The 23,535-nt window shown below is 44.4% G+C and overlaps 5 protein-coding genes across 6 annotated transcripts; 1 reads left to right on the plus strand and 4 right to left on the minus strand.

The window, feature by feature from the left end:
• Positions 1-1,422: 1,422 nt before the first annotated feature.
• LOC128426655 (sesquipedalian-1) lies at positions 1,423-4,456 on the minus strand. The gene is made up of 4 exons (XM_053413667.1): positions 4,401-4,456; positions 3,756-3,849; positions 2,558-2,861; positions 1,423-1,987 (listed from the first exon to the last, which is right to left on the minus strand). The coding sequence occupies exons 2-4, from the start codon at positions 3,834-3,836 to the stop codon at positions 1,563-1,565; spliced, it is 810 nt and encodes a 269-aa protein (XP_053269642.1). The 5' UTR covers positions 3,837-3,849; positions 4,401-4,456; the 3' UTR covers positions 1,423-1,562.
• A 760-nt stretch (positions 4,457-5,216) lies between these two features.
• LOC128426579 (zinc finger protein OZF) lies at positions 5,217-8,242 on the minus strand. The gene is made up of 3 exons (XM_053413517.1): positions 8,002-8,242; positions 7,043-7,233; positions 5,217-6,940 (listed from the first exon to the last, which is right to left on the minus strand). Exons 2-3 carry the CDS (start codon positions 7,230-7,232, stop codon positions 5,976-5,978), a joined length of 1,155 nt encoding a protein of 384 aa, XP_053269492.1. The 5' UTR covers position 7,233; positions 8,002-8,242; the 3' UTR covers positions 5,217-5,975.
• Positions 8,243-8,292: 50 nt separating this feature from the next.
• Positions 8,293-10,889, minus strand: LOC128426822 (zinc finger protein 287). The gene is made up of 3 exons (XM_053413870.1): positions 10,626-10,889; positions 9,779-9,977; positions 8,293-9,691 (listed from the first exon to the last, which is right to left on the minus strand). Exons 2-3 carry the CDS (start codon positions 9,966-9,968, stop codon positions 8,868-8,870), a joined length of 1,014 nt encoding a protein of 337 aa, XP_053269845.1. The 5' UTR covers positions 9,969-9,977; positions 10,626-10,889; the 3' UTR covers positions 8,293-8,867.
• A 477-nt stretch (positions 10,890-11,366) lies between these two features.
• pkmyt1 (protein kinase, membrane associated tyrosine/threonine 1) lies at positions 11,367-19,202 on the minus strand. Of its 2 annotated transcripts, none has more exons than XM_053413367.1 (8): positions 19,030-19,202; positions 17,780-18,184; positions 17,383-17,620; positions 16,987-17,266; positions 16,784-16,890; positions 16,521-16,693; positions 12,193-12,413; positions 11,367-12,090 (listed from the first exon to the last, which is right to left on the minus strand). In XM_053413367.1, the coding sequence occupies exons 2-8, from the start codon at positions 18,140-18,142 to the stop codon at positions 11,709-11,711; spliced, it is 1,764 nt and encodes a 587-aa protein (XP_053269342.1). In that variant the 5' UTR covers positions 18,143-18,184; positions 19,030-19,202; the 3' UTR covers positions 11,367-11,708. The 2 variants fall into 2 exon arrangements, with proteins under 2 accessions (XP_053269342.1, XP_053269343.1); XM_053413368.1 differs by lacking the exon at positions 19,030-19,202 and adding an exon at positions 18,665-18,990.
• Positions 19,172-22,467, plus strand: LOC128426483 (elongin-B). Its single transcript, XM_053413374.1, has 4 exons — positions 19,172-19,329; positions 20,141-20,275; positions 20,762-20,870; positions 21,440-22,467. Exons 1-4 carry the CDS (start codon positions 19,327-19,329, stop codon positions 21,550-21,552), a joined length of 360 nt encoding a protein of 119 aa, XP_053269349.1. The 5' UTR covers positions 19,172-19,326; the 3' UTR covers positions 21,553-22,467.
• The last annotated feature ends 1,068 nt before the right edge of the window (positions 22,468-23,535 follow it).

A 23,535-nucleotide genomic window follows, 5' to 3' on the forward strand; every position in this document is an offset into this window, starting at 1 on the left:
AATATAATTTTTTTTGTATTTTCTACAAGCAGCCTACTGGTTGTGTATTCGATGTTTTTCAATTTTTTGGTGCACATGTAAACGTTCCAAACAACTCAAAGTTAGAAAACGTATGTATAAATTAAGCTTAGTATCACGTGACATAATTTAAAGATCCTTCACTTCCACTTTTAAATGTCTGACTTCTGATTCCCTGAGATTATGGTGTGCTTGGGTGCTGCTGCTACAGGCGCCCAGTATAGTTGCTTTAGAATAGGAGGACACCGGCCCACCCACCTCTCTCCATATATGAGCTACATAGGCTGCCATCAATCACACCCCAGTACAGCTAAGGTATGTATTGGGACCAGTGATACTGTTCCCTCAGTCGTTGGTACGCCTACCATTTCAAGTCGCAAAATACGACCTCATTTTTCCCAAAGGTACAAATGTTTACGTGAGGTTCCTCTTATTCAGACGTTTGCAGTGAATCAGTGGGAAGTTAAACCCTTTGCACTTAGGGCTGCGTGCAGGAGAGTGACCACGTCAAGTGTGGGGCTTGAAGGTGAAAAGAGAGCGAGAGACACAGAGGGAGAAAGAGACCAAGCTCAGTCAAAGACCATAAAAACAAGACAGCTGGACAGACTGAAATAGCCCCGCCGCCCCCCCGCCGCTCTCTTTATCAGCCATTTTGACTCACGGAGAAAATTCACCAGACATCACCCTTCTTGGCCTGCGCTGCCCCCCCCATGCAACTGCTAGCCTTATTTTACCCACGGTCGGAAAAAGTCTAATTTAGTCCTGCACAGTCAAATCGGTCAATGAAGGGATCAATAAGATCTGATTATTGGTAAATAGGACCTGGTATCAAACCTCCGTGCTTCTTACGTATTGAAAAAAAACTTTTCGTGTCAAGAAGGACTCAAAGTAAAGGCTGGACAATATCAGCCATAACAATACCAAAATTTACAAAAATTGAATCAGCAAATATCAATAATTATCACGATAAATGCCAGTTTATTTATTTTTCTATTTTAGCTTCTGAGTGAAAGTGGCGGTTTTTAACTCTTCTTTATGGGCAGAGAATGACACACATAATTGATAAACAGCAAAACATTTGACAAATGTGAGGTTTATCAAATATGTGTTATACCTCCTCACTGTGTTTACACAATTCATCGTTATTGTATAGATATATATTTGACTTTAATTGTAAAGTTAGTGATAGATATGTATATAAATATACTGCGATAATTATTGATATTATTTATTGTCCAGTCCTACTGAAATTATTTTTGGCTGTGATTAATTTCTAGTAGTTGGAGAAAATAACCATATAGCACCTGTTAAAACGTTTTAGAAGAAATGTATGGTGTGTGTGTGTGTGTGTGTGTTTGTGTGAGATTCACGTCACTATCATAAGGAACAAAAATCAATAGGGAAGCAGGTCACAGATCATTTATTGACTCACATCGTAAAAAAAACTACATCTTAAAAATATTTTTCATATTTGTAAAACCTATTTACATTGGTCCTTTGCACTGTTACTATGGCTACTGAAATTTAAGTTTAGACCCATCAATTTATCCAAAATCGATCAAGTTCTCTTCCTGAACGTCTTCACCTCCTTGTCCTCGTTTTGACCAATTAACGATCAGTTCCTTGACTTCTCTTCCAAAATCTTCGTGCAGTTTACTGAATTCCTCCAAGCACATCGCTGACCACTCCCCCATGGGCGGAGCCGGGGCGTTAATCGGCACCACGTTGGCGTTCCTCTTCGGCCAGAGCTTGGGCGATCTCTTACTGGCTGTTTTGGAAGAGATGGTCGGAGTTAGAAGCATCGGACCGGAGCTCAGCCCGGGTACCGCCACCACGGCTGGTGCTGCGAACGAGGGCGGCAACGAGGATGCTCTGTTCTGATAGGCTGCTGAGGATCCGGTCTCTAATGGGCTGAAATATGGCATCGTGAAAGGGTTTGTAGCTTCGCCGGGTAATTCGGCTAAAAGATCTGTGTAAGAAACAGAAGACAATGATCAAACAGCTGAAGTGACAGCAATGACTGACCCTCTCTGCCACCCGAGTCAAAATCACATGTTAATCCACTTTCAGGAAAACGATGAAATGTATTAAATGTACTATATGTAACTTTACATACAAACACCTGTCTCATATAACCTTTGAAAGACCCTGCAGTAAAAAAAATCCTTTGTTAAGTTCATCAGGTTCATGTTCAGTTGACTCGTAAACAAAGAGAAGCTGATTCAACTCTTTTGTGTTATTGTTCCACACACACACAAACACACACACAAACAAACGACAAAACAGTTAACATTTTAAAATCAAATACAACAGAACCACAAACTCTGCATTGAAAACCTCCACACAGTTGAATTAACAGCTCTCAAACTTGTATCTACAGGAATGTGACATGTTTTTTTAACGCTGTACCACCGTGTACATGGTGTCTGATGTGGTAAACAGTGATGAACACGCCTCCTCCCACAGCTGCAGCCCTCCACACAGACCCCTCTCCTTCACCCACATGAGATAAAGACACCCGGAGCTTCCTGCCGCTCACCTCTGTACTTATTCTCCAGGTCCATGACGAGCAGCGCCAGGTAGTTGTGGTTGGCCGACAGCAGGGCTTTGATCCAGCTCTCCTGGCCGGCCTGGTCCTCGGCAGCGAACTTGTACGTGCGCAGGCCCGGCTCGCCCCACACCAGCGAGAAGGCGAACGGCTCCTCGGACTCGCACAGCTGGATGGTGCAGCCCTCCAGCACAATCACTCCGATCAGGTCGCAGTCGGCCGCCCGGTCCTTGTAGAAGAGGAGGTTCCCCTTCAGCACGCACCAGCGCTTCGAATAGGAAGTCTTTATCTCACCCTGTGTGACATTCGAGTCAGTTACTGAGTCAGTTACTGACTCATTTACGCAATTTCTTACACAACTGTGCGGGTGAAGTAAGCAGCGAACAGGGAGGTGAAATGTTGCAGAAGCTTCCAGGAAACTAGAGAGTCAAACATTTAGAAACAGAAATGGAATGATTGTCTATGCGTAGAGACATTTTGAGAGTCTTCTAAACAATTTAGTTTTCTATATGTTTATCTGACTGATTAGGGCTGAAATGTCATTGAGGCCTGGGAGTTTGAGGGATCTGCCAGTATCTTAGCTGACTCCGCTTTTCTGGACATGACTTTGCTTTTCTGGACTTTTGAATTTGCTGGAGCCACTCTCCCAGTTTGGGGAGGGGTCACAGCCCCTAAAGCTCCCACTACCACATGGATCACATTGCATTTCAACTTCCATCTTCTCTCGCTCCCTTTTCCTGTCTGCTGGGATCGCCCCATCTATCATAAGGCCTTTTTCTGCTCTTTGTCCACCACCACTGGAATCTGAAGTCCCACAGGATCTCAGCTCCGGGGGTACATGTATATCCCATTGAGACTCGGGCACCTCTAATCCCCACCCGGCACAGATGTACCTGCACACTATCCCAGCCACCTGGTTCTGCCTGTCAGTGTCCTCTGTCCCAGCCTGCATCTCACACCCTGTCTCACGGGCATCTTTGCATCTTTGAGGTGGACTCTAGCCTCTATGGATCTTGTGCTTAGCCCCTGTTCTTGTGCCTCAGACCAGCCTTTTACCACCACTGGTAGGAGAAGGTACACATGCAGTACAGCTCAAATAAAAACAGACAAAACAAAGTCATGAGGAGAATAATTTATGTTTTCGAATATAACATGATCTACTTGTGCATATTTTGGTATTTTGATTTACCTTCTTGAACAGGAACCCCTCCTTGTCCACAGGTGAGTTGCACGATTCAAAATGCGCCAGAATCTTCCCACCAACCTTCATTTCAACACTCAGGCTGTTCAACACACAAACAACAACAACAACACAACTTTATTCAGCTCCTACTTCCTGATGTGTTGTTACCATTATACTGACGTGTTCAAATAACAACACAACTTTATTCAGCTCCTACTTCCTGATGTGTTGTTACCATTATACTGACGTGTTCAAACAACAACACAACTTTATTCCGCTCCTACTTCCTGATGTGTTGTTGTTACCATTATACTGACGTGTTCAAACAACAACACAACTTTATTCAGCTCCTATCTCCTCATGTGTTGTTATCATTATACTGACGTGTTCAGACTCGTACCACAACGTCATTTAACACGTTTAATAAGAAGTCACCCGGAGCTGAAGTGTGTTGTTTTACTTTCACCGCCATTGAAGACGACGTGTTGTTTTGACGCGTCGGTACAGTTTGTTTGAGTCGCTCGTTATTTTCACTTCCCGTTTGCAACGTGGCGATCTAACAGTGAAAAGAAGAAGAAGAGGAAGAGGAGGAAAAGGAGGATAAGACACAGTTTGTGGTTCAGGGATCAGACACGTGTGGGGTTCACTCACCTTCCTGAAGTGTGGAAATGAGTTTCAGTTTCCTCTGGGTGTGTGCGTGTGTGTGCGTGCGTACCACTTCCTGGTAGCGAAAGGTGAGGTGACGTCAGCACCACGTCACAACATCAACGACAACAATGTGCACTAAACTTTAAGTATATAGAATTATATATTATAACATTTTGAATCATGTAAACTGTTTAAATCGAATCTTACCATAGACTCTTTCCTGTGCAATAATACTTGAATATATATACTCATAAATATCAATACTCATTTGCACCCTTATTTAATTTGCATTGTTTTTGAGATTCTATGTTTTATTGTTTTTATTTCTATGTATTTATTTGCTGCTTCTGCTCAATTTTTAGATTCTATAGTGTTTCTCTTTCAATGCTGCTCACGGCTCCTCAGTGCCTCATGTTTTGGAATGACAACACATTTAAAACATGATATTTAGGGTTAATTTTTGTACATTAATGTTATTGTAAGAGGAATAAAGTCTACACACATACACACACACACATACATATGTCTTGTACTTGTAATGTAACTTAATACAAGGACCTGTGGTTCCTCAAATGTAACTTGATGATGATGTGCACTCTCTGTCCGGGATTGAGTGTGTTTGTGTGTGTGTGTGTGTGTGTGTGTGTGTGTGTGTGTGTGAGAGAACTCCATTGCGGTCAGTGTTGCATGTTCTTTCCTCTGTGAAAATCCCTGACATCTGTTGTGAAGTCATGTAAGTGCAGGTGATAATTTCTCACACATTCTATCTGTGTAACATGATTCAACACAAACAAATAATGAAGTACAGGACAACACACATCCTCAGGACGTTATTCCTATTTAATGAATTCAGCCACAAGACGATGTTGTTTTAAAGAGTCACTCACTGAGCTGTTTGTGCCAGTTTATCATATATTGAGCTGTGCAAGGTTTATTTCTTTTCATCCTAAATAACAAAATTAATCTGCAATAAATATATCCAGCAAGCAACAAGATTCTGTCATTCAGGAAAATTCTCATTCTTATTATTATGACAATCATGCTGTTGAGAATTATTTCAAATATTCAGTGTAAATCATTCACATTATACTTTTGTTTTTCCATTTATATACCACGTTAAAAAAATTACACCGTGCCTTTGTATCACCAGCTGTAAATCTTCAGCCTCTTTGGTCTTCTTACATCATAAAATCATTTTTACACAGCAGGGGAAGTGAAACTAATTTCCTTCACTCTCAATAAGTGATGACGCTGAACCAGTGTGCACAACAACAGAATCCTGGAAACAGATTACCTGAACTGTATGAATGTATTTTTAGTGTCATCAGTTACACCTGTGATTTTCATGTTAGGAAATGTCAAAATGGCAGTTCTGATAAAATCGTATAAAAGAATACAAGAAACACAAATCGTCTCCTTGGAACAATCAACCAATGAGTTACAGGAAAGTAACATTTACAAAAAGTCCGTAGCTTTAATTATTTAAATATATTTAAAACTTTACTTTTTCCACACACGAAAAAGTATCGCTCACAATCAAAGTGCGCTGATTTGAATGACTCACACTGAGTTTCATAATCACAACTGCTGCTCCCTCCACGTCTGCTGTATCTGCAGTCTCTCTCCGATGTGGACCTTCTGGTGTCTCTTCAGATTCTCCCCTCGACTGAAGCTCTTTCCACACTGGTTGCAGTAGTACGGTTTCTCCCCTGTGTGGACTCGCTTGTGTTTCTTCAGGTCTCCTGCCTGACTGAAGCGCCTCCCGCACTGTACGCAGCCATGCGGCTTTTCCCCCGTGTGACAGCGCTGGTGGATTCGTAAGTTCCCCACCCTGGTGAACGTCTTTCCACAAACAACACACAAGTGGGTGTCGTCTTCCGTGAAGTCCTCCCTCTTGATTCTCCTCACGTCGAACAAAGTCCTGTTGGGTTTTGTAAATCCATGCCTCCTCTGTACGCTGTGCTTTGAGTGGGCAAGGACGAGTTTGTAAGGGTCGGCGCCGACTTGTGGCGGGGGGGCCTCAGCAGGGTTATGACGGGAAGAGTTGCAGCTTAAGTCCACACATCCGGGATATTGCTCTGGAAGAGGTAGAGGTTCTGATGTGCTGCAGTTTGTCAGCTCTGCTTCTATATTGACGGCAGCCAGGTTTACCTCAAGTGGACAGATGGAGGGAGGATTGTGCAAATGGTGAGATGAGACAGAATGGATTTCTCTGTTTGCACTGTGTGATGGCTGGACAGTCATTGACTCCTCAGTTGCGTACATCCCTTCCTCGGTTATGTGCATCTCCTCCTCTGGTTGTGCTTTGCAATACTCAAGAGATGTTTGTGCTAAGTTGCATTCAGCCGGTGATTCAGTATTATTGTGGCTTTCATGTTCTCTGCTTTCCTGCTTCACGTCATGGGGAGGTGTGTGGCTGCTCATCGGCTGTGGCTCTGTGTGTGTGACGCCTGAGTTGTGCGTCTGAGTGACACTGGAGTCCTGCTCGTGAGTCTTTGTGTCTCGTTTTTCTTCAGGCATCGGTCCACTGTCAGGCAGAGCAGCTGAGAAACGAATCATACAAATCAAGGACTGTTTAATAACTTATAGACACAGTGGAGCCAAAATGGAACTGATGCATTATCTGTCATCACGACTACACTCACGTGCACTCTCTCTCGTTATTTTGTCCTGAAGCTCCAGCAGTCGCCTCTTCAGACTCTTGTTCTCCCTCTGTGTCCGGGCCGTTTTCTCCTGGTACTCCGACACCGTCTCCTTCACCACCTCCAGAACCTCCTGCACCGCTTCGGACAGCAGCTTGGCCACGCGGGCATTCAGACGCTCAAGTTTAGACATCCTGAAATCAAACAGGACCCAGGGTGAGAAATGACTGTTTGGTGAGGCAGCTTTTATTGTGGAAGTGTTGAAGTCTGTTCAGCCTGGCTTCAGATTAAGTAAGTTTTCTAAAAGTTGTAAATTTTCAATTTGACATGTCTATAAATATTATCAGTACATGTTTTACCCCCTTTTATTGAGACTTTTTTTCTATTTATTGCTTTTATTGTAATTATGGCTTTGTAAATCTAGTTTATGGTATTTTATCATCAGCATTTACATGTGTTTTGTCTGTTCTTGACTCATCTGTCAGTGGTGAAGCACTTTGAACTGCACTAACCTGTATGAAAGGTGCCGTACTAATAAAGTTTTATTGATTAATTGATTGATTGATGACTGTGGACCAGTTATTCATCAAGGCTCTGGACAATGATAATTATTGTTGTTTTGTTATATGATGTAAAAGACAAAAGATGGTTGATAGGATACACGTCCATACGTCCAACCTTATCATATAAGATATGAACCTCCACTATGAAGGTGACAAGTTGAATAAGCATTAAAAATACTCGAAAATCTACCAAAACCTACAGAACCACACAATATCAATGCAAAGTTTCCCAATTTGGAAATTACATTTACAAACATCCCATGTTAGCTTGGCAAGGAAGGTAAAGTTCATGTTTACTTGATATCTAATGATAGTTGGGTTTAAGTCGTGCAGTTAAACCAGTGTAAACCAGTGTAACCAGTGTGTGTTCCCTGTTTGAAGACAGAAGAGCTGCAGTACCTGGGAGCTGGTTCTGAACTTAGCGTCTCGGTGTGACTCGTTAGCTTCAGGAGCTAACTCCGGGTTTTCCTTTTCTCTCTGAACATCGCTGAGCTTCAACAGACGCGTCGCACGATCTCCGTCAGCAACACGTTCACGTTCAGTCACAACGCGTCATTATTAACGAATTAATCCCAGAAATGGATCAAACAAATGAAAACGCGTCATGGGATCATAACAAATACGCAACACCAGGAAGCGGAAATGGATTCTCTTGCTTTTCACAATAAAAAAATCATGGCTTTAATGCGCTTGTAAATTTGAAGTCAACATTTCTGTTTATTGATCCGACTTTGTTCATTTGACAACAACAGAGTTATTACATCTAATAAACTCATATTAAATTGTGTTTTAATTACATAAGGCAAATGATACAATAAATAGTAAATATATTATAAAAGCTTTAGTAAATACAATATTTAAAACCCAGAGTGGTACTATAAAGGTAAAACAATCATATCGATTGACAAACTCTGTAAAAGAAATATAAGCGGAATAGGAAATGGTCTGTTAACTTAAATTAACTACTTGTCATTAAACACAGTTCAAGAAAACAATCCCTGGATCTTCCAGCAAATTTGTATTTTTATCCAAATTGAATGGCTTCTCCCATCCTACCACAGAGTTCATTGGATATCAGTTTAAGTTTCTGTGTACAATTAAACCAACAAACAAACACAAAGTCCAGTAGCTCCAGCTTTTGGTCATAGAGAAGCCGGCATTTTACAGTTTATTCACTTTCTACAGTAGATTCAAAACGTAAGTAAAACATCAGGACTTCACAGCAGAACAACGTGGCTCAGTAGCTTTGTAGAAACACAGCAGCCTCACAGGTGCGTTTGTTGGTGTTTCTTCAGGTTACTCGAGTGGCTGAATCTTTTGCCGCAGTGGCTGCAGCCAAACGGCTTCTCTCCCGTGTGGTAGCGCAGGTGCACCGTCAGGTAGCCCGACTGACTGAAGCTCTTGCCGCACACCGAGCAGCAGTACGGCTTCTCCCCTGTGTGCACCCTGCTGTGTTTCTTGTAGTCGCCCGCGTGGCCGAAGGTGCGACCGCACAACGAGCAGCAGTAGTTTTTTCTGACGTTTCTCTGCACGGATCCTGAGTCTGAAGAGCCAGAGTCTGCACCAACAATGTTTGTGTGAGTGTATATTGGAGATTGAGGCTCTTGGCCCTGACTGAAGATGAACCCCGACACGTTGTAGAGTCCTGAATTGGGTTGAGGGGGTTCAAATCCGAGTGTCGAGCTTGTCCCAGCATCATTATAGACATGATTAATGTTTGTGTGCAGGGTCTCCTCATCCAACATGGGCTCCTCTTTCATTTGATCTGATGTAAGGGATAAAACAGAGACATTTTCCTTGATTGTAATTGTAGCAGTGGGTTCTACAGGATTTGTAGTTGGTGATGATAACCTGTCATCAGTCTCAATTTTGAGAGTTCTGGGATTGCTCAAGTTATCATCGTGCAAATGTGATTCTGTCGTAGCTTCAGGGGAGAGGCACGGTGTAGTGAGGGATGCTTCACAGTCAATGTCTGCAAATGAATCTGAAACGTCCTTATAAGCAGGTTCAGGGTCATCTACCAGCTCATGGTTCTCTCTCTGTTCCACCTCCGCCTGCTGGGTTGCGATGGGAATTTGCAGCACAGCCCCTGCAACACAACAAAGGCCTTGAAGAGACTAAATAAATGATCAGTTTCCACATGTCTGGACGCCAGTGCTGAGCTGTGCCCTCTTACCACCGCTGTCCAGGTCGATTTTGGGTTGGAGCTCCTGCAGCCTCCTCCTCAGACTCTGGTTCTCCCTCTGAGTCCGGGCTGTTTTCTCCTGGTACTCCCACACCGTCTCTCTCACCACCTCCAGAACCTCCTGCACCGCGCTACACAGCAGTTTCTCCACTCGCACATTCAGACGCTCAATTTTGGACATAGCTATGAACTGAGAGGAAGAAAAATATGGAAACACTATTAAGAACAAGATAAGATAACATAATAAGGGGGAATCAGGGTAAGAGGTAAAAGCAATGAATCACATGTAATCTCGTATAGAGCGTGGTGAAATGTTGTGATATAATATTATACAGTAAACAGTCCAGCAATATGGGTCAGCTCCAGGTTTATAAGATAGATAGATAGATTACTTTATTCATCCCCGAGGGGAAATTAAGTCGTCATAGCAGCCGGTACATTTGAATACAATAAAATACAATACAATAGAATAAAATATAAAATATAAAATATTGCGGTAGAAAGAATAAAAACAGAAACACAAGATAAAATAGGTAGCTAAGGTGCAGTGGCAGAAGATGGTAATAGTACTGATGATATGATGGTAATAGAGGAAATATACTATGATCACAGTACTAATAGTAATACTACAACAACAAAATAAGAAGTGATATATAAATACGACTTAAATTTGCCATCAAGCTTCTATCTGATCATCTTTCCCAGTTCAGTCAAATGTAAACACAACAAAAATCTGGATTTACACACAATCTTATAACAACATTAATGAGAATTACAGATATTAAAACACCAGTATTACAGATGTATTATGATTCTTAAAATGTAAACAGAAACCAACCTCACACCCAGTTCAGTCTGTGGTTGAATCCTCTATATTTCCAGTCTGTGGTTGAATCCTGGTTTTAACACTGCAGCGTCTTCAGTGTGAATCCCAGCTCGCGTGACCCGGATGTGAAACATTCATGTATTTACAATATTCACATTAACGCAGATGCTCGTGCTGAAGCTGCAGAATCCTCCACACGAATCAGATCGAGGAGTCAGAACTATTTTAAAATCCCACATTTAGCGAAAGAGGGTGAAATACCGTTCTGATCTTCTTCCTGGGTCTTTAAGAAGGGTTGAAATGCAGCAGCTGGTGCGTTGCTGCCATCTGCTGGTCAAGATGCCAACAAAAATACATCAATTATATATGAACTCCTTAAAAATATATTTAAATCCAAATTTTAAAATGTGTAATTTGTTTTTTAAAAGAATGATTAACAGACACATTTATAACAGCTACAAGTGTACGAATGTTTGTTTGTTTACAATTGTTAATTCAATAATAAAAGCATATTATATCAACGTATAAGCATTTGCTTACGAATTAACCTTCTCAGTCATAAATTAAAAAAGTGTTTATAGATTGCTTACAAGTCGATATTGTTTATACTTATTCTACAATGTGTGAATAGGAAATTTGATTAAGTGACAGTTACAGTTACTTGTCGTCTTCAAGTCACATGAACCTTGAACCTTGAATAAGAGATTTTGTATTTTTAAGTCACTAACAATAAAAAGAAAAACATCACACAGGTTGAGATTTTGCTTGTTCTCCTTGTTTTATTTCCCTTTGCAGCTCTTGAGATACACGACTCAGAGCACACCAAGCTAATGATAACTTATTCAACAATAAACCAGGACTTAAGTAACAGATTGCATTTACCCAAACATAAAAAGTGCTTTAAAGGTTTGATTACATGTTCAACACTTGTCCCTAAATCTTTTTTCCATCTTTTCAAATACATGTTAAAAGAAGCGGTTGTAAGACTGTGACAATATGGCAGAGAAAACAGTTCATACGAGCTGATTGGTGAACGTAGTACATTCAAACATCAGGTGGTTCTTAACCTGACACCTGGCAGGCGAGCTGGCAGTCTCACTGATTGTCCTCGAGAGTCGTTTCCTCGAACAGACTGAGCAGGTTCTTTGGTTCAAAGCCGGGTCGGGGTACAACCTCCTCCGCTCGCACCGAGTCGGGGCCGCGCCGCTGTGACGACTTGGCGGATGAAGAATGGCGGCTGTGCACTGACTTCTCATTCGCGCCGTCTGTGTGAAGCTCTGTGTGTATGGGGATGGCACTGGGGATCAGAGTGCGGCAGGATCCATTTGAGTGGATGCTGGAGGGGGTCTGAGCCAAGTTACAGGACCAGTCATCCTGATTTGAGAGAATGGGAGTGCGGGGTGCACTTTGATGACTGCGTGTCGGTGAAACTGGGAGAGGAGTGGATGTGCTTTCCACAGACATTCTGGATCTGACCCTGTGTGAAGGAGAAGATAAAAAAGAAGTAATATAAGTGAGGTAAGGTGCTTCTACAAGTAAGACATTTCTAAAATACACAATAAACACAATGATTCTCTACCTCTGTGAGAAGGTGGGGGAAAGCTCCGGGTTGGTGGGATCCATCAGAAACACTGCGTCATCCCCTGGGCTGCCTGGCTCAGCATGCATGGCGCTGAGGGACAGGGACAAACTTCTGTCCCAGCTGTCCTTAGGAGGGGTGCAGGGAGCTGGTTTGGTCCAACGAGGAAGAAAGGACAAGTGAAGGGAGGACAGGAGTCTGCAGCCAAAGCAAAAGACCAACTGTGGGGAGAAAAAGACAAGAAAATATTATTAAAAAGGGCAAAGATATAAAATTTGTTTTCATGTAAGAATAGTTACAATTTGTGAGCTCATTTGTTTTTACAGAAGGCAGTGTTATATTCATGAATATAACTTGTTAGAGCTGTTGATCATAGACTATGCAAGACCATCCATATTGATACTATATATAATTTTATACAATAATACTGTCTTTTGCACACTGTCTACATATTCTTACACTCATAGTATATTATATTATCTATTGTATCGTCAAATACTTATACCCGTACTATATATCATATATTATATCATACTCTTTGTATCTCATCATCATCTCATTTTCGTCCGCTTATCCGGGGTCGGGTCGCGGGGGGAGCAGCTCAAGCAGGGGGCCCCAGACTTCCCTTTCCCGGGCCACATTGACCAACTCTGACGGGGGGATCCCGAGGCGTTCCCAGGCCAGTGTTGAGATATAATCTCTCCACCTAGTCCTGGGTCTTCCCCGAGGTTTCCTCCCCACTGGACGTGCCTGAAACACCTCCCAAGGAAGGCGCCCAGTGGGCATCCTTACCAGATGCCCGAACCACCTCAGCTGACTCCTTTCTAAGTACAGGAGCAGCGGCTCTAATCCGAGTTCCTCACGGATGGCTGAGCTTCTCACCCTATCCCTAAGGGAGACGCCAGCCACCCTTCTGAGAAAACTCATCTCGGCCGCTTGTACCCGCGATCTCGTCCTTTCGGTCATAACCCAGCCCTCATGACCATAGGTGAGGATAGGAACGAAGATCGACCGGTAGATCGAGAGCTTTGCCTTGCGGCTCAGCTCTCTTTTCGTTACAACGGTGCGGTAAAGCGAACGCAATACCGCCCCCGCTGCTCCGATTCTCCGGCCAATCTCACGCTCCATAGTACCCTCACTCGCGAACAAGACCCCGAGGTACTTGAACTCCTTCACTTGGGCTAAGGACTCATTTCCTACCCGGAGTAAGCAATCCATCGGTTTCCTGCTAAGAGTCATGGCCTCAGATTTAGCGGTGCTGATCCTCATCCCAGCCGCTTCACACTCGGCCGCCAGCCGATCCAGTGAGTGCTGAAGGCCACAGGCCGACGACCCAATGAGGACCACGCCACCCGCAAAAAGCAGTGACGAGATCCTCAGACCACCGAACTGCAACCCCACCCCACCACGACCACGCCTCGACACCCCGTCCATGTATATCACAAACAGGACCGGTGACAAGGCGCAGCCCTGGCGGAGACCAGCTCCCACCGAGAACGAAACTGACTGGCCGCCGAGGAAGCGAACACAGCTCTCACTTTGGGAGTACAGGGATTGGACGGCCCTGAGGATAGACCCCCTTACCCCATACTCCCGCAGCACCTCCCACAGTTTCTCCCGGGGGACCCGGTCATACGCCTTCTCCAGATCCACAAAACAAATGTAGACCGGATGGGCATACTCCCAGGCCCCCTCCAGGATCCTTGCGAGAGTGAAGAGCTGGTCCGTAGTTCCACGTCCGGGGCGAAAACCGCATTGTTCCTCTTCAATCTGAGGTTCGACGATCGGCCGAACCCTCCTTTCCAGCACCTTGGAGTAGACTTTACCAGGGAGGCTGAGAAGTGTGATACCCCTGTAATTGGCACACACTCTCTGGTCCCCCTTTTTGAACAGGGGAACCACCACCCCGGTTTGCCACTCCTTTGGCACTGTACCCGACTCCCACGCGATGTTGAATAGGCGTGTCAACCATGACAGCCCCTCAACACCCAGAGCCTTTAGCATTTCTGGCTGGATCTCATCAATCCCTGGGGCTCTGCCACTGCGGAGATGTTTGACTACCTCAGTGACCTCCACCAGGGAAATCCACGACGAAACACCATCAACCTCGAGCTCTGCCTCCAACATAGAGGGCGTGTTATTCGGATTCAGGAGTTCCTCAAAGTGTTCCTTCCAACGTCCGACGACCTCCTCAGTTGAGGTCAACAGAGTCCCATCCCCACCGTACACAGCTTTGATGGTTCCCCGTTTCCCCCTCCTGAGGCGCCGGATAGTCTTCCAGAAACACTTTGGTGCCGACCGAAAGTCCTTCTCCATGGCCTCTCCGAACTTCTCCCACACCCGCTGCTTAGCCTCCGACACGGCAGCAGCTGCAGCCCTTCGGGCCTATCGGTACCCTGCAACCGAGTCAGGAGTCCTCCAGGATATCATATCCCGGAAGGCCTCCCTCCTCAATCGGACGGCCTCCCCGACCACCGGTGTCCACCTCGGTGTCCGAGGGCCACCGCCCCCCGAGGAGCCCAAGACCCTGAGGCCACAGCCAGCCGCCGCAGCTTCAGCAATGGAGGCTTTGAACACCGCCCACTCCGGCTCAATGTCCCCAACCTCCACAGGAATGCCAGAAAAACTCCGCCGGAGGTGTGAGTTGAAGATACCTAGGACGGGGGCCTCCTCCAGACGTTCCCAGTTCACCCGCACTACTCGTTTGGGCTTACCAGGTCTATCCGGAAATTTCCCCCATTCCCTGATCCAACTCACAACCAGATGGTGGTCGGTTGACAGTTCCGCCCCTCTCTTTACCCGAGTGTCCAAAACATGCGGCCTCAGATCAGATGACACGATCACAAAATCGATCATTGATCTTCGGCCTAGGGTACTCTGGTACCAGGTACACTTATGAGCACCCTTATGTTCGAACATGGTGTTTGTTATGGATAATCCATGACTAGCACAGAAGTCCAATAACAAACGACCGCTCGGGTTCAGATCAGGGAGGCCATTCCTCCCCACCACGCCTCTCCAGGTATCTCCATCGTTGCCCACGTGGGCGTTGAAGTCACCCAGCCGTACTACGGAGTCCCCTACTGGAGCCCCATGCAGGACTCCATTCAGGGTCTCCAAGAAGGCCGAGTACTCTGAGCTGCTGTTTGGTGCATACGCACAAACAACAGTCAGAGTTTTCCCCCCTACAACCCTTAGGCGCAGGGAGGCGACCCTCTCGTCTACCGGGGTAAACTCCAACACCGCGGCGCTCAGCCGGGGATTTATGAGTATCCCCACACCCGCCCGGCGCCTCACGCCCTTGGCAACTCCGGAGAAGAATAGAGTCCAACCCTTATCCAGGAGTACGGTACCAGAGCTGAGACTGTGCGTGGAGGTAAGCCCCACCAGATCTAACTGATAGCGCTCCACCTCCCTCACAAGCTCCGGTTCCTTTCCCCACAGCGAGGTGACGTTCCACGTCCCCAGAGCCAGCTTCTGCCGCCCGGGTCTGGTCCGTCGAGACCCCTGACCTTCGCTGCCACCCATGTGGCTGCGCACCCGACCCCAACGGGTCTTCCCACAGGTGGTGGGCCCATGAGATGAAGAGAGGGGGGGTGCCACGTAGTTTGTTCGGGCTGTGCCCGACCGGGCTCCGTGGCAAACCCCGGCCACCAGGCGCTCGCCATCGAGCCCTCCGTCTGGGCCTAGCTCCAGACGGGGGCCCCGGGCTTCCTCCGGGCCGGGTCACATCTCCTCTTCCGTCGATATTCATTGAGGATTTTTGAACCATTCTTAGTCTGGCCCCTCACCTGACCTCACCTAGCCCCTCACCTGAAGGCTGCAGTCATACTCTTTGTATATTCTTTGTATATATAAGTCTATATACACATATTTATACATGTATACATGTTATTATTATTATTATTATTATATTTACTATTATTATTATATATACTGTTGCTGCCATTATTACTATTATTATATTGGTATAATTACTATCATATATAAATATATATTATGTTATATTATATACTATATATACTGTACTATTTTTTATATACTGTCTAACAATAACATCATAATCATATCATCAGTACTATTACCATCATCTGCCACTGCACCTTATCTACCTATTTATCTTGTGTTTCTGTTTTTTATTCTTTCTACCTCAATATTTTTTTTTTTTATTCTATTGTATTGTATTTTATTGTATTCAAATGTACCGGCTGCTTTGATGACTTAATTTCCCTTCGGGGATGAATAAAGTATCTATCTATCTATCTATCTAAAGCCACACGATGAATATATTTGATTATATTATTCAAACTCAAAAAGTTTGACATTACCTGGCCGAGGCTGGTCAGATTCAACAAAGTCTCTGTCACAACGAGATAGAAGCGCCTCTTCCACCTGTGCTTCCTGACAGAGGGAAGAGCCAGAAGCTCGTCGACTGTTGGTCTCTTAGAAGGTTCTGGGACCAGCATCATCTTCAACACTGTCTGCAGCTCAGTCGACAGGCCTGCAAACACAGATCGTCGAGGTAAAAAGTCATTGAGTTAAATAAAACAGGGACAATTCACGAGGACATAAAAGAAAAGTAAAAACCTACTGCTGGTAAACTCTGAGGGGAGGCAGCCCTGTCTGAGCTGCTGCCAGCCCTCGCCACCATTTGGAACTTCCATATTACAGGCAAGCTCCAGAATAGACACGCCCAAGCTAAAGGAAAGAGGCAATAGTCAGGCACAAATTTAAATCAAATCAGTTAGGATAGTTTAGAATTACACTTAATTTTATCCTTTATGGCTTTTGTACCTGAAAACATCCGCAGCAGGTCCATATTTCCCACGGAGGAGCTCAGGGGCCATATACCTGGGGTCCCCCTCCTGAGCATCGTCTTTCACTTTCCCCTCCACAGACTCTGAGCTCTTGTGTCTGAGCTGGAGCAGCAGCCCGAAGTCCCCCAGCTTCAGACGACCAGAGTCGGTGATGAGGACGTTCGAGGGCTTGAGGTCCAGATGAACAAAACCATGAGAGTGCAAGTGCTGCAGCGCTGAGAGGAGGTCGCACAGGTAGGCCCAGGCTGCAGGCTCATCTGGATTGGAGAGATTTAAACGACAGACATGTCAGTAGTAGTCTAGAATATGAAAGTTAACTGGGGTAGACAGCACAGCACGTTATGCATCTCGTTATTGTCCTTTTCAGACAGACCTGGGCCGGGAGGCTGGTTCTCAGCATGGAGCAGCAAGCTGGTGCTACACAGCTCGGTCTGGATGTACAGTCGACCATACTCCTCCCAGGCTGCCACAAATTTCAGGATGTGGGGGTGAGGACACAGATGCTCATGGTTCCTCGCTTCTCTCACACTCAGGTTCCTCTCACTGTTTCCCCTGAAGCGATGAGCCGAGCGCTTCACTGCGTACTGGCGACCATCCTCTCTACTTAAGACCTAACAAAAATAAATACAGAAAATGCTGAGGTTTCTCCTCTAGTCATGAATCTCTACATGTTCAGAGACAAAATAAAGTCTCCCAGATAAACATTAGTATTATGAAATTGTAAACCTTAAAATGCAGAATTCAACTTCCACATCTTTTGTCTTGCTCACCTTGTAGACCTCTCCAAAGGATCCTCTTCCCAGTAGACCCAGATTAGTGAAGCACTGACTGAAGTAAGACTGCTGTTTGCTGGGAACATACACAGAATTTGTACTGGGAGATTTACTAAGGGAACAAGATAGGGGCGTCCAGGGGGATGGATGCTGGGGGAACACCCTGCTCAACGGGGGACATCCCTTGGATGGTGGCAGCGGAGGCAAAGAATGTGAGACCCGGGCAGGGGACGAGAAAGACAAGTTGGAGAAAGACAACGAGGGGACATGCCGCTTTTTGAGGGAGAAGGACTGCTCTGCATGGGAGAAGTGGGTCGGGAGAGGAATCCTTGACGTCGTGGTCTCCATCGCCACTGACATTGTGTCGGTTCTTTTTCAGTTCCTCTCTCTGAAGATGGTGTGCTGCAACAGACACAAAAAAAGAGATATTGGTTTTGATTGACAGTTGAGAATGTACCACTGTGTTTTTGCGATGCTCGTCCGACGCACTTTTTTGAATAGACGTACACGATGAAGGACATGACACATAACTCAGTGACCTCGGATTTATGAAATCTTTTGCCGTTTGTTGTTCTCCGAGTTTAAAACCGAAACCTTCACTCAGGAGCCAAAAGTAGTTTTTAAACTAACAAAGGGATATTAGCATGATAATTATCGATATCAACTGGTATGAACATTTTAATCCTGACACATGTTTTGGACATGACGCTCAGCCACCAAACAGAATCAAAGACTTACTACTTGACACTTTGTAAAAATCTGTATTAATTTTTGTCTTTAATACCAAGTCAGCAAGTAAGCATCCAAGTGAGTAAGTATGCAAGTATACAAGTATGTATCTATGCAAGTCTTAATACTGCAATACTCATCAGAGATATCCACCCAGGTCCTGTAGTAATAACATCTGAGTTGAAGTAAATAAAGTGAAGGTTTCGCTCTGACTTCCTGTTTGACAGGTTCAGGACCTGAAACCAGTCTCCACAGATGTTTTGATGCTCACGTGCAGAACATCAGGTCTCAGCTGTGCACGTCACGAGCCACAACTGAATAACACGTAACGTGAATCACACGATCAACATGACACGCGTGACAACTTCCGTGATAACCTCCGTGTTGCTGGATTAGCTTCGTGCTAACAAACACGCAACTCGTCCTCGAGAAAAAATGTCACCTCAGATGTTAGCTAACTGTCACCGACAACATCTCCACGTTAAATCGCCGTCTCGCTCACAGACAGGGTCACGTACCGCAACTGACGGCGTGTGCGAGGTGGGCTTCAGCAACACCATCCCACCGACATGGATCCCGGTCATAAGCACCGACGGTCTTCGCCCCTGTGAGACGCGCTGAGTCCGAGTCCAGCTGCTGGTGCTCGTCCAGCCCTCGACCAAACCTGGCGCCAAATTCTCCGCACGGCCACGCAGCGCCTCCGTAGCGGGGCTTCGTGAATACCCACTTCTTATCTGAGTTGCGCAACATCCGCAAGCGGTGCAGTCTGGGCTTGAACACAGAGGGCTACGTGCCTAGCTAGCTGACCACTTGAAATGGTAACTTCGTTATTATTGTCGATCGCTTTGTGAGGTTTCTTTTACCAACACGTAAACAATACAAGTTAACGTTCGGTGTGTCATTGTGAATACATGTGAAAGGATAACAAACTACAGGGTCGTTTGTTTTGGGAGTGTTTATTTTCAGTTTGTGCTAGCTAAGGCTGCTAGCGCTAAGTTTTGCTGTGCTAGCCTAGCCTTCCATCTGTGGGGGAGAGGTGTTAGCGAGGTGACTTGTGTTAGCTTGTCTGACTTGTGTGGGGGGGAGGTGGTGTGACGGGAGACGTCCGACCCAGCTACTCACACACCGCGGACACGCACTGTCACAGCCGCCGGGTTTATTAACGCTAACTGTCAGGCCTATGGTTGTCTCTATGAAGTCTCTATGCTAAGCTAGGTTTGCGTTAGCTCAGAGCTACGTCTGCCTGCTGCTGCTCCCCGTTGCTAGCCAGATTAGGAATCAATGAATTACAAGCGGCTAAAAGAATCCGTCAAACACGTACATGTCCCTTGTCCCTCTATAGAAAGACACGCTGAGTGGACCTGTGTGCTAGTGATGTATTGTGAACAGTCTCCAGATGGACGGTGGTTAAACACTGTCATGGCCTACTGACATGTTTTGTCAGATAAAGACGGTTTAGTGTCATTTAATGTGAATTGTCCCTCGAGCCACACAATCTGTCATCCTGCTTGATCCTGTGTTCAATTGAGAATAACTTGTTTTTCTCCCCTGATCTGTGAATCTGTCATCTTCACGTCTGTGCACTGGATTTACTTTGACTTGTTGTCCTGTTGTGCTCATTTCTCTCAGGACGTGTTCTTAATGATCCGGCGTCACAAGACTACGATCTTCACAGACGCCAAGGAGTCCACCACCGTCTATGAGCTGAAGCGTATTGTCGAGGGAATTCTTAAAAGACCACCAGAAGACCAGCGACTCTACAAAGTATATATCACCAACACCAAACTAAGTCCCATGACCAAAATAATTAAAACATCAGAGAGCTAAAGGGATCGTTCACCCACTAATACAAATGCACTCATCTATTAACCACTATGTTGATGGAGGGGTGGGTGAAGTGTTTGAATCCACAAAACACTTTTAGAGTCTCGGGGGTGAACAGCGTTGCAGCCAAATCCAATAAAATTGAAGTAGATGGTGAACAAGTCTTAAAATGTGAAAGAACAACAGAAAAAAAACCATTAAATGCCTCCACACTGCTCCTGTGATGTCATCCAAGTTTCAAATTCGACTCGAAACAGCGTTGTTTACACCGTGTCTTTAGGCTAGATGTCATATGATAGCCTCTTCTTAGTAACTGCTGCAGTTCTCACAAGTTACTGACATTAATGGCACACTACTCGTCTCACATATTCATACGTTTTGGGTCCATTAAGTGATTTTGAGAAATTTTCCTCTCTTGTTCCACAGGATGACCAGTTGCTAGAGGACAGCAAAACTCTGGGCGACAGTGGATTCACCAACCAGACTGCCAGACCTCAGGCCCCAGCCACTGTGGGTCTGGCCTTCCGTGTAAATGGTACGTGTAGTTTATGGTATTTGTGTGAGTCAGTGTTGTTTTGTTAACTTTCTGTGTTTCATTATCTCTTTCCTGCTATTACGCCTCCTTCCAAAAGTGCTATGGATGAGGAATTATTCTTTAAAGCCATGAGTAGAAACAAACTCTTGAAAATGTCAGGAAAATTGTTCCGTACAGTTTCTGGGTTTTTTTTCTTTTTTTGTGTATGAAGAACTCAGCAGGAGATTGTTCTGGTCAGACAGTTTTACAACCACATGACCTGAAACCACAGCTCTCTCAGCTGCTCCATATGTCTGTGATATCAAGTGTGTCTTGAATATATCTGTCCAGACTTGATAAGAATCACATTTCAGCTGCCAGTTTAAAATACTCACTGTGGCTTGATAAAATAAATGATCCTTCTTGAATTAACGCTGTGGCTTGAGTCTGAGTGCATGAGCCACATCATTTTTTACTTTTCAACTTGAGTAAAAGTAAATATTTACAGTAGCAAATTTGTGACATGAGTGATGTATCCAACTCTGCCTTCATGATGGAGATATGGTTTCCTTGTCGCCCCTGTCCTCCAGATGAGATGTTTGAGCAGCTGCATGTCGAGGCCTTCTCCAGCCCCCCGGAACTCCCCGATGTGATGAAGCCGCAGGACTCTGGCAGCACTGCCAACGAACAGGCTGTGCAGTGATAGCAAGGAGAGGAACTGAGCGACGAGGGGAAGGATGGAAGTGGGTGTGTGTGGATTAACTGCATTGGAGAAGTAGCGGGGGCGGAGGATGTGTAATATAATTTCAGTTGATGGATGGGAACACTGTAGGTAAACAAGCCTATCCATGTTACCTTCTAGTATCATCCCAACACCCTTCCTCCTCAAATTAGCTTCACAAATGTTTTTTTTTTTTTTTTTTTTAAACTCTTAATAATTTCCACATCACCTGCAGTTCCTGTCCTTGACTTTGCTCCTAAGCACCAACTTGCCCAAACCTGTAGAGGGAAGAAGGTGGTTTGGAAAGTATGATTGTGTGTATGTGTGTGAGTTATTATAATTATTCTCATTAATATTTTTTTGGAAAAGGCGAAGGCGTAGTTGTGTGTCACAGTGCTCTAGAAGTAACATGCATGGATAAGGAGTCTGGCGTCCCAATCGGCAAACTGCATGATCAAATAAAAAAAAAACGATGGCTTTACTTTCACTGGAACAGATGAACCTTCATGTTTTTCCTTGGTTCCGATTCTCCCAGTTTTGTTGTACATTTTGGATTTGATTTCATACCAGGAAAAAGACACCATAATGGTTAAAAATGTTACTTTTTTGTTGGTGTTGTCATTTTGTGTCTTTAGTTTGTTTACACTTGTCAGTTCTTTTGTTGTGTGTATCATGCACTGAGACCAAAGGCAGGTACCTCTTCAGCAGCAGAGGGACGTTTTGGTCAGAGGACATTCTGTCTGTGACATACAGTGAACGCAGGAGGAGCATTCTCTTGTGTTAAAATTACATGCATCACATGTCACCAACATCAGCGTGGCACCTTCCTCTAATCACATAAATATAGCCTGTAACTGTAAGTTTGCTTAATTAAAAGTTTTCCTGTTTTGTTTTTTATGCTGCTGACTGATTCTTACTTTAAACTCATGTTTGTGTCAACATTTATTGAAAATTACAGAATTTAAAGGTTTACACTCAACAGAAGTCGGGCAGACTGTCGTTGCTGTGGGGAGTCTTATTAAAACAGACATTTTGACTCGTCACAGTAGGAAGAGTAACACTGGCTCTGTTCTTTTCAAGTGTCACAATAAGTGGTGGCAGCCAGCCAGCATGCACACGACTGGGAGACTCTAAGTCAAGCAGCTAAATTAAATAAAGCCATCATTCATTTTATTATGTACACTTGCTGTGACATGTCACAATGTCTTCAATGAGATGGCTCCAGTGAGGACACAGTGATAATGGCCTGGGTGTTTTGATGTGCTTGGAACATAACTGCAAATAATCGCCTATAAAAGTAACTTTCAAAGCAGATTTAAAAAAAAGGGCAGATATACTTTTAATTCAGCCATATACAATGGATATATAAGATATACTACAAATTAACAGTTTTCCTATATGGGGGAGATGAATGAGTCAGGATTACCAGAAAGTCCCAAATTTAGTCTATCAGTCACTTTCTAGATTAGATTGGATTAACTTCAAATAAACTGGGGAATTTCTAATATGAGTCCAGCACTACAGACCATAACTCTTGTGAATGAGTCGTTCAATTCCAATCCCAACACTAACAAACAAACACCAATGTAAACAAACTCAATATTATACACAAAGGCTTTTTTTCATTTATCCATCTAGCTATCTATATTTACACACACATACATGTTTATAATATGTATAAGTGTATATATGTCTATGGCCCCCTATAAACGTATGCGATAGGAGTACATACATATATACATCTATCTATTTACAGCTAACACAACAAATGCACATACACAAAGATAAACAAACATATGTGGTGATATCACAGTTTCCAGAGTTGGATCCACATGTTTGAATCCAGATGTTGTGTTTACAATCTTCTCTCATTAATAATGAGTGTTGTTCTGTCAGGGATGTTGTTCTGTGAAGGTCAATAAAATCCATTTCACAACATTTCCCTCTGACACAAGTTTACAAACA

Source organism: Pleuronectes platessa, chromosome 21, assembly GCF_947347685.1.
Source record: "Pleuronectes platessa chromosome 21, fPlePla1.1, whole genome shotgun sequence".
In the NCBI taxonomy this organism is placed as follows: Eukaryota; Metazoa; Chordata; class Actinopteri; order Pleuronectiformes; family Pleuronectidae; genus Pleuronectes; species Pleuronectes platessa.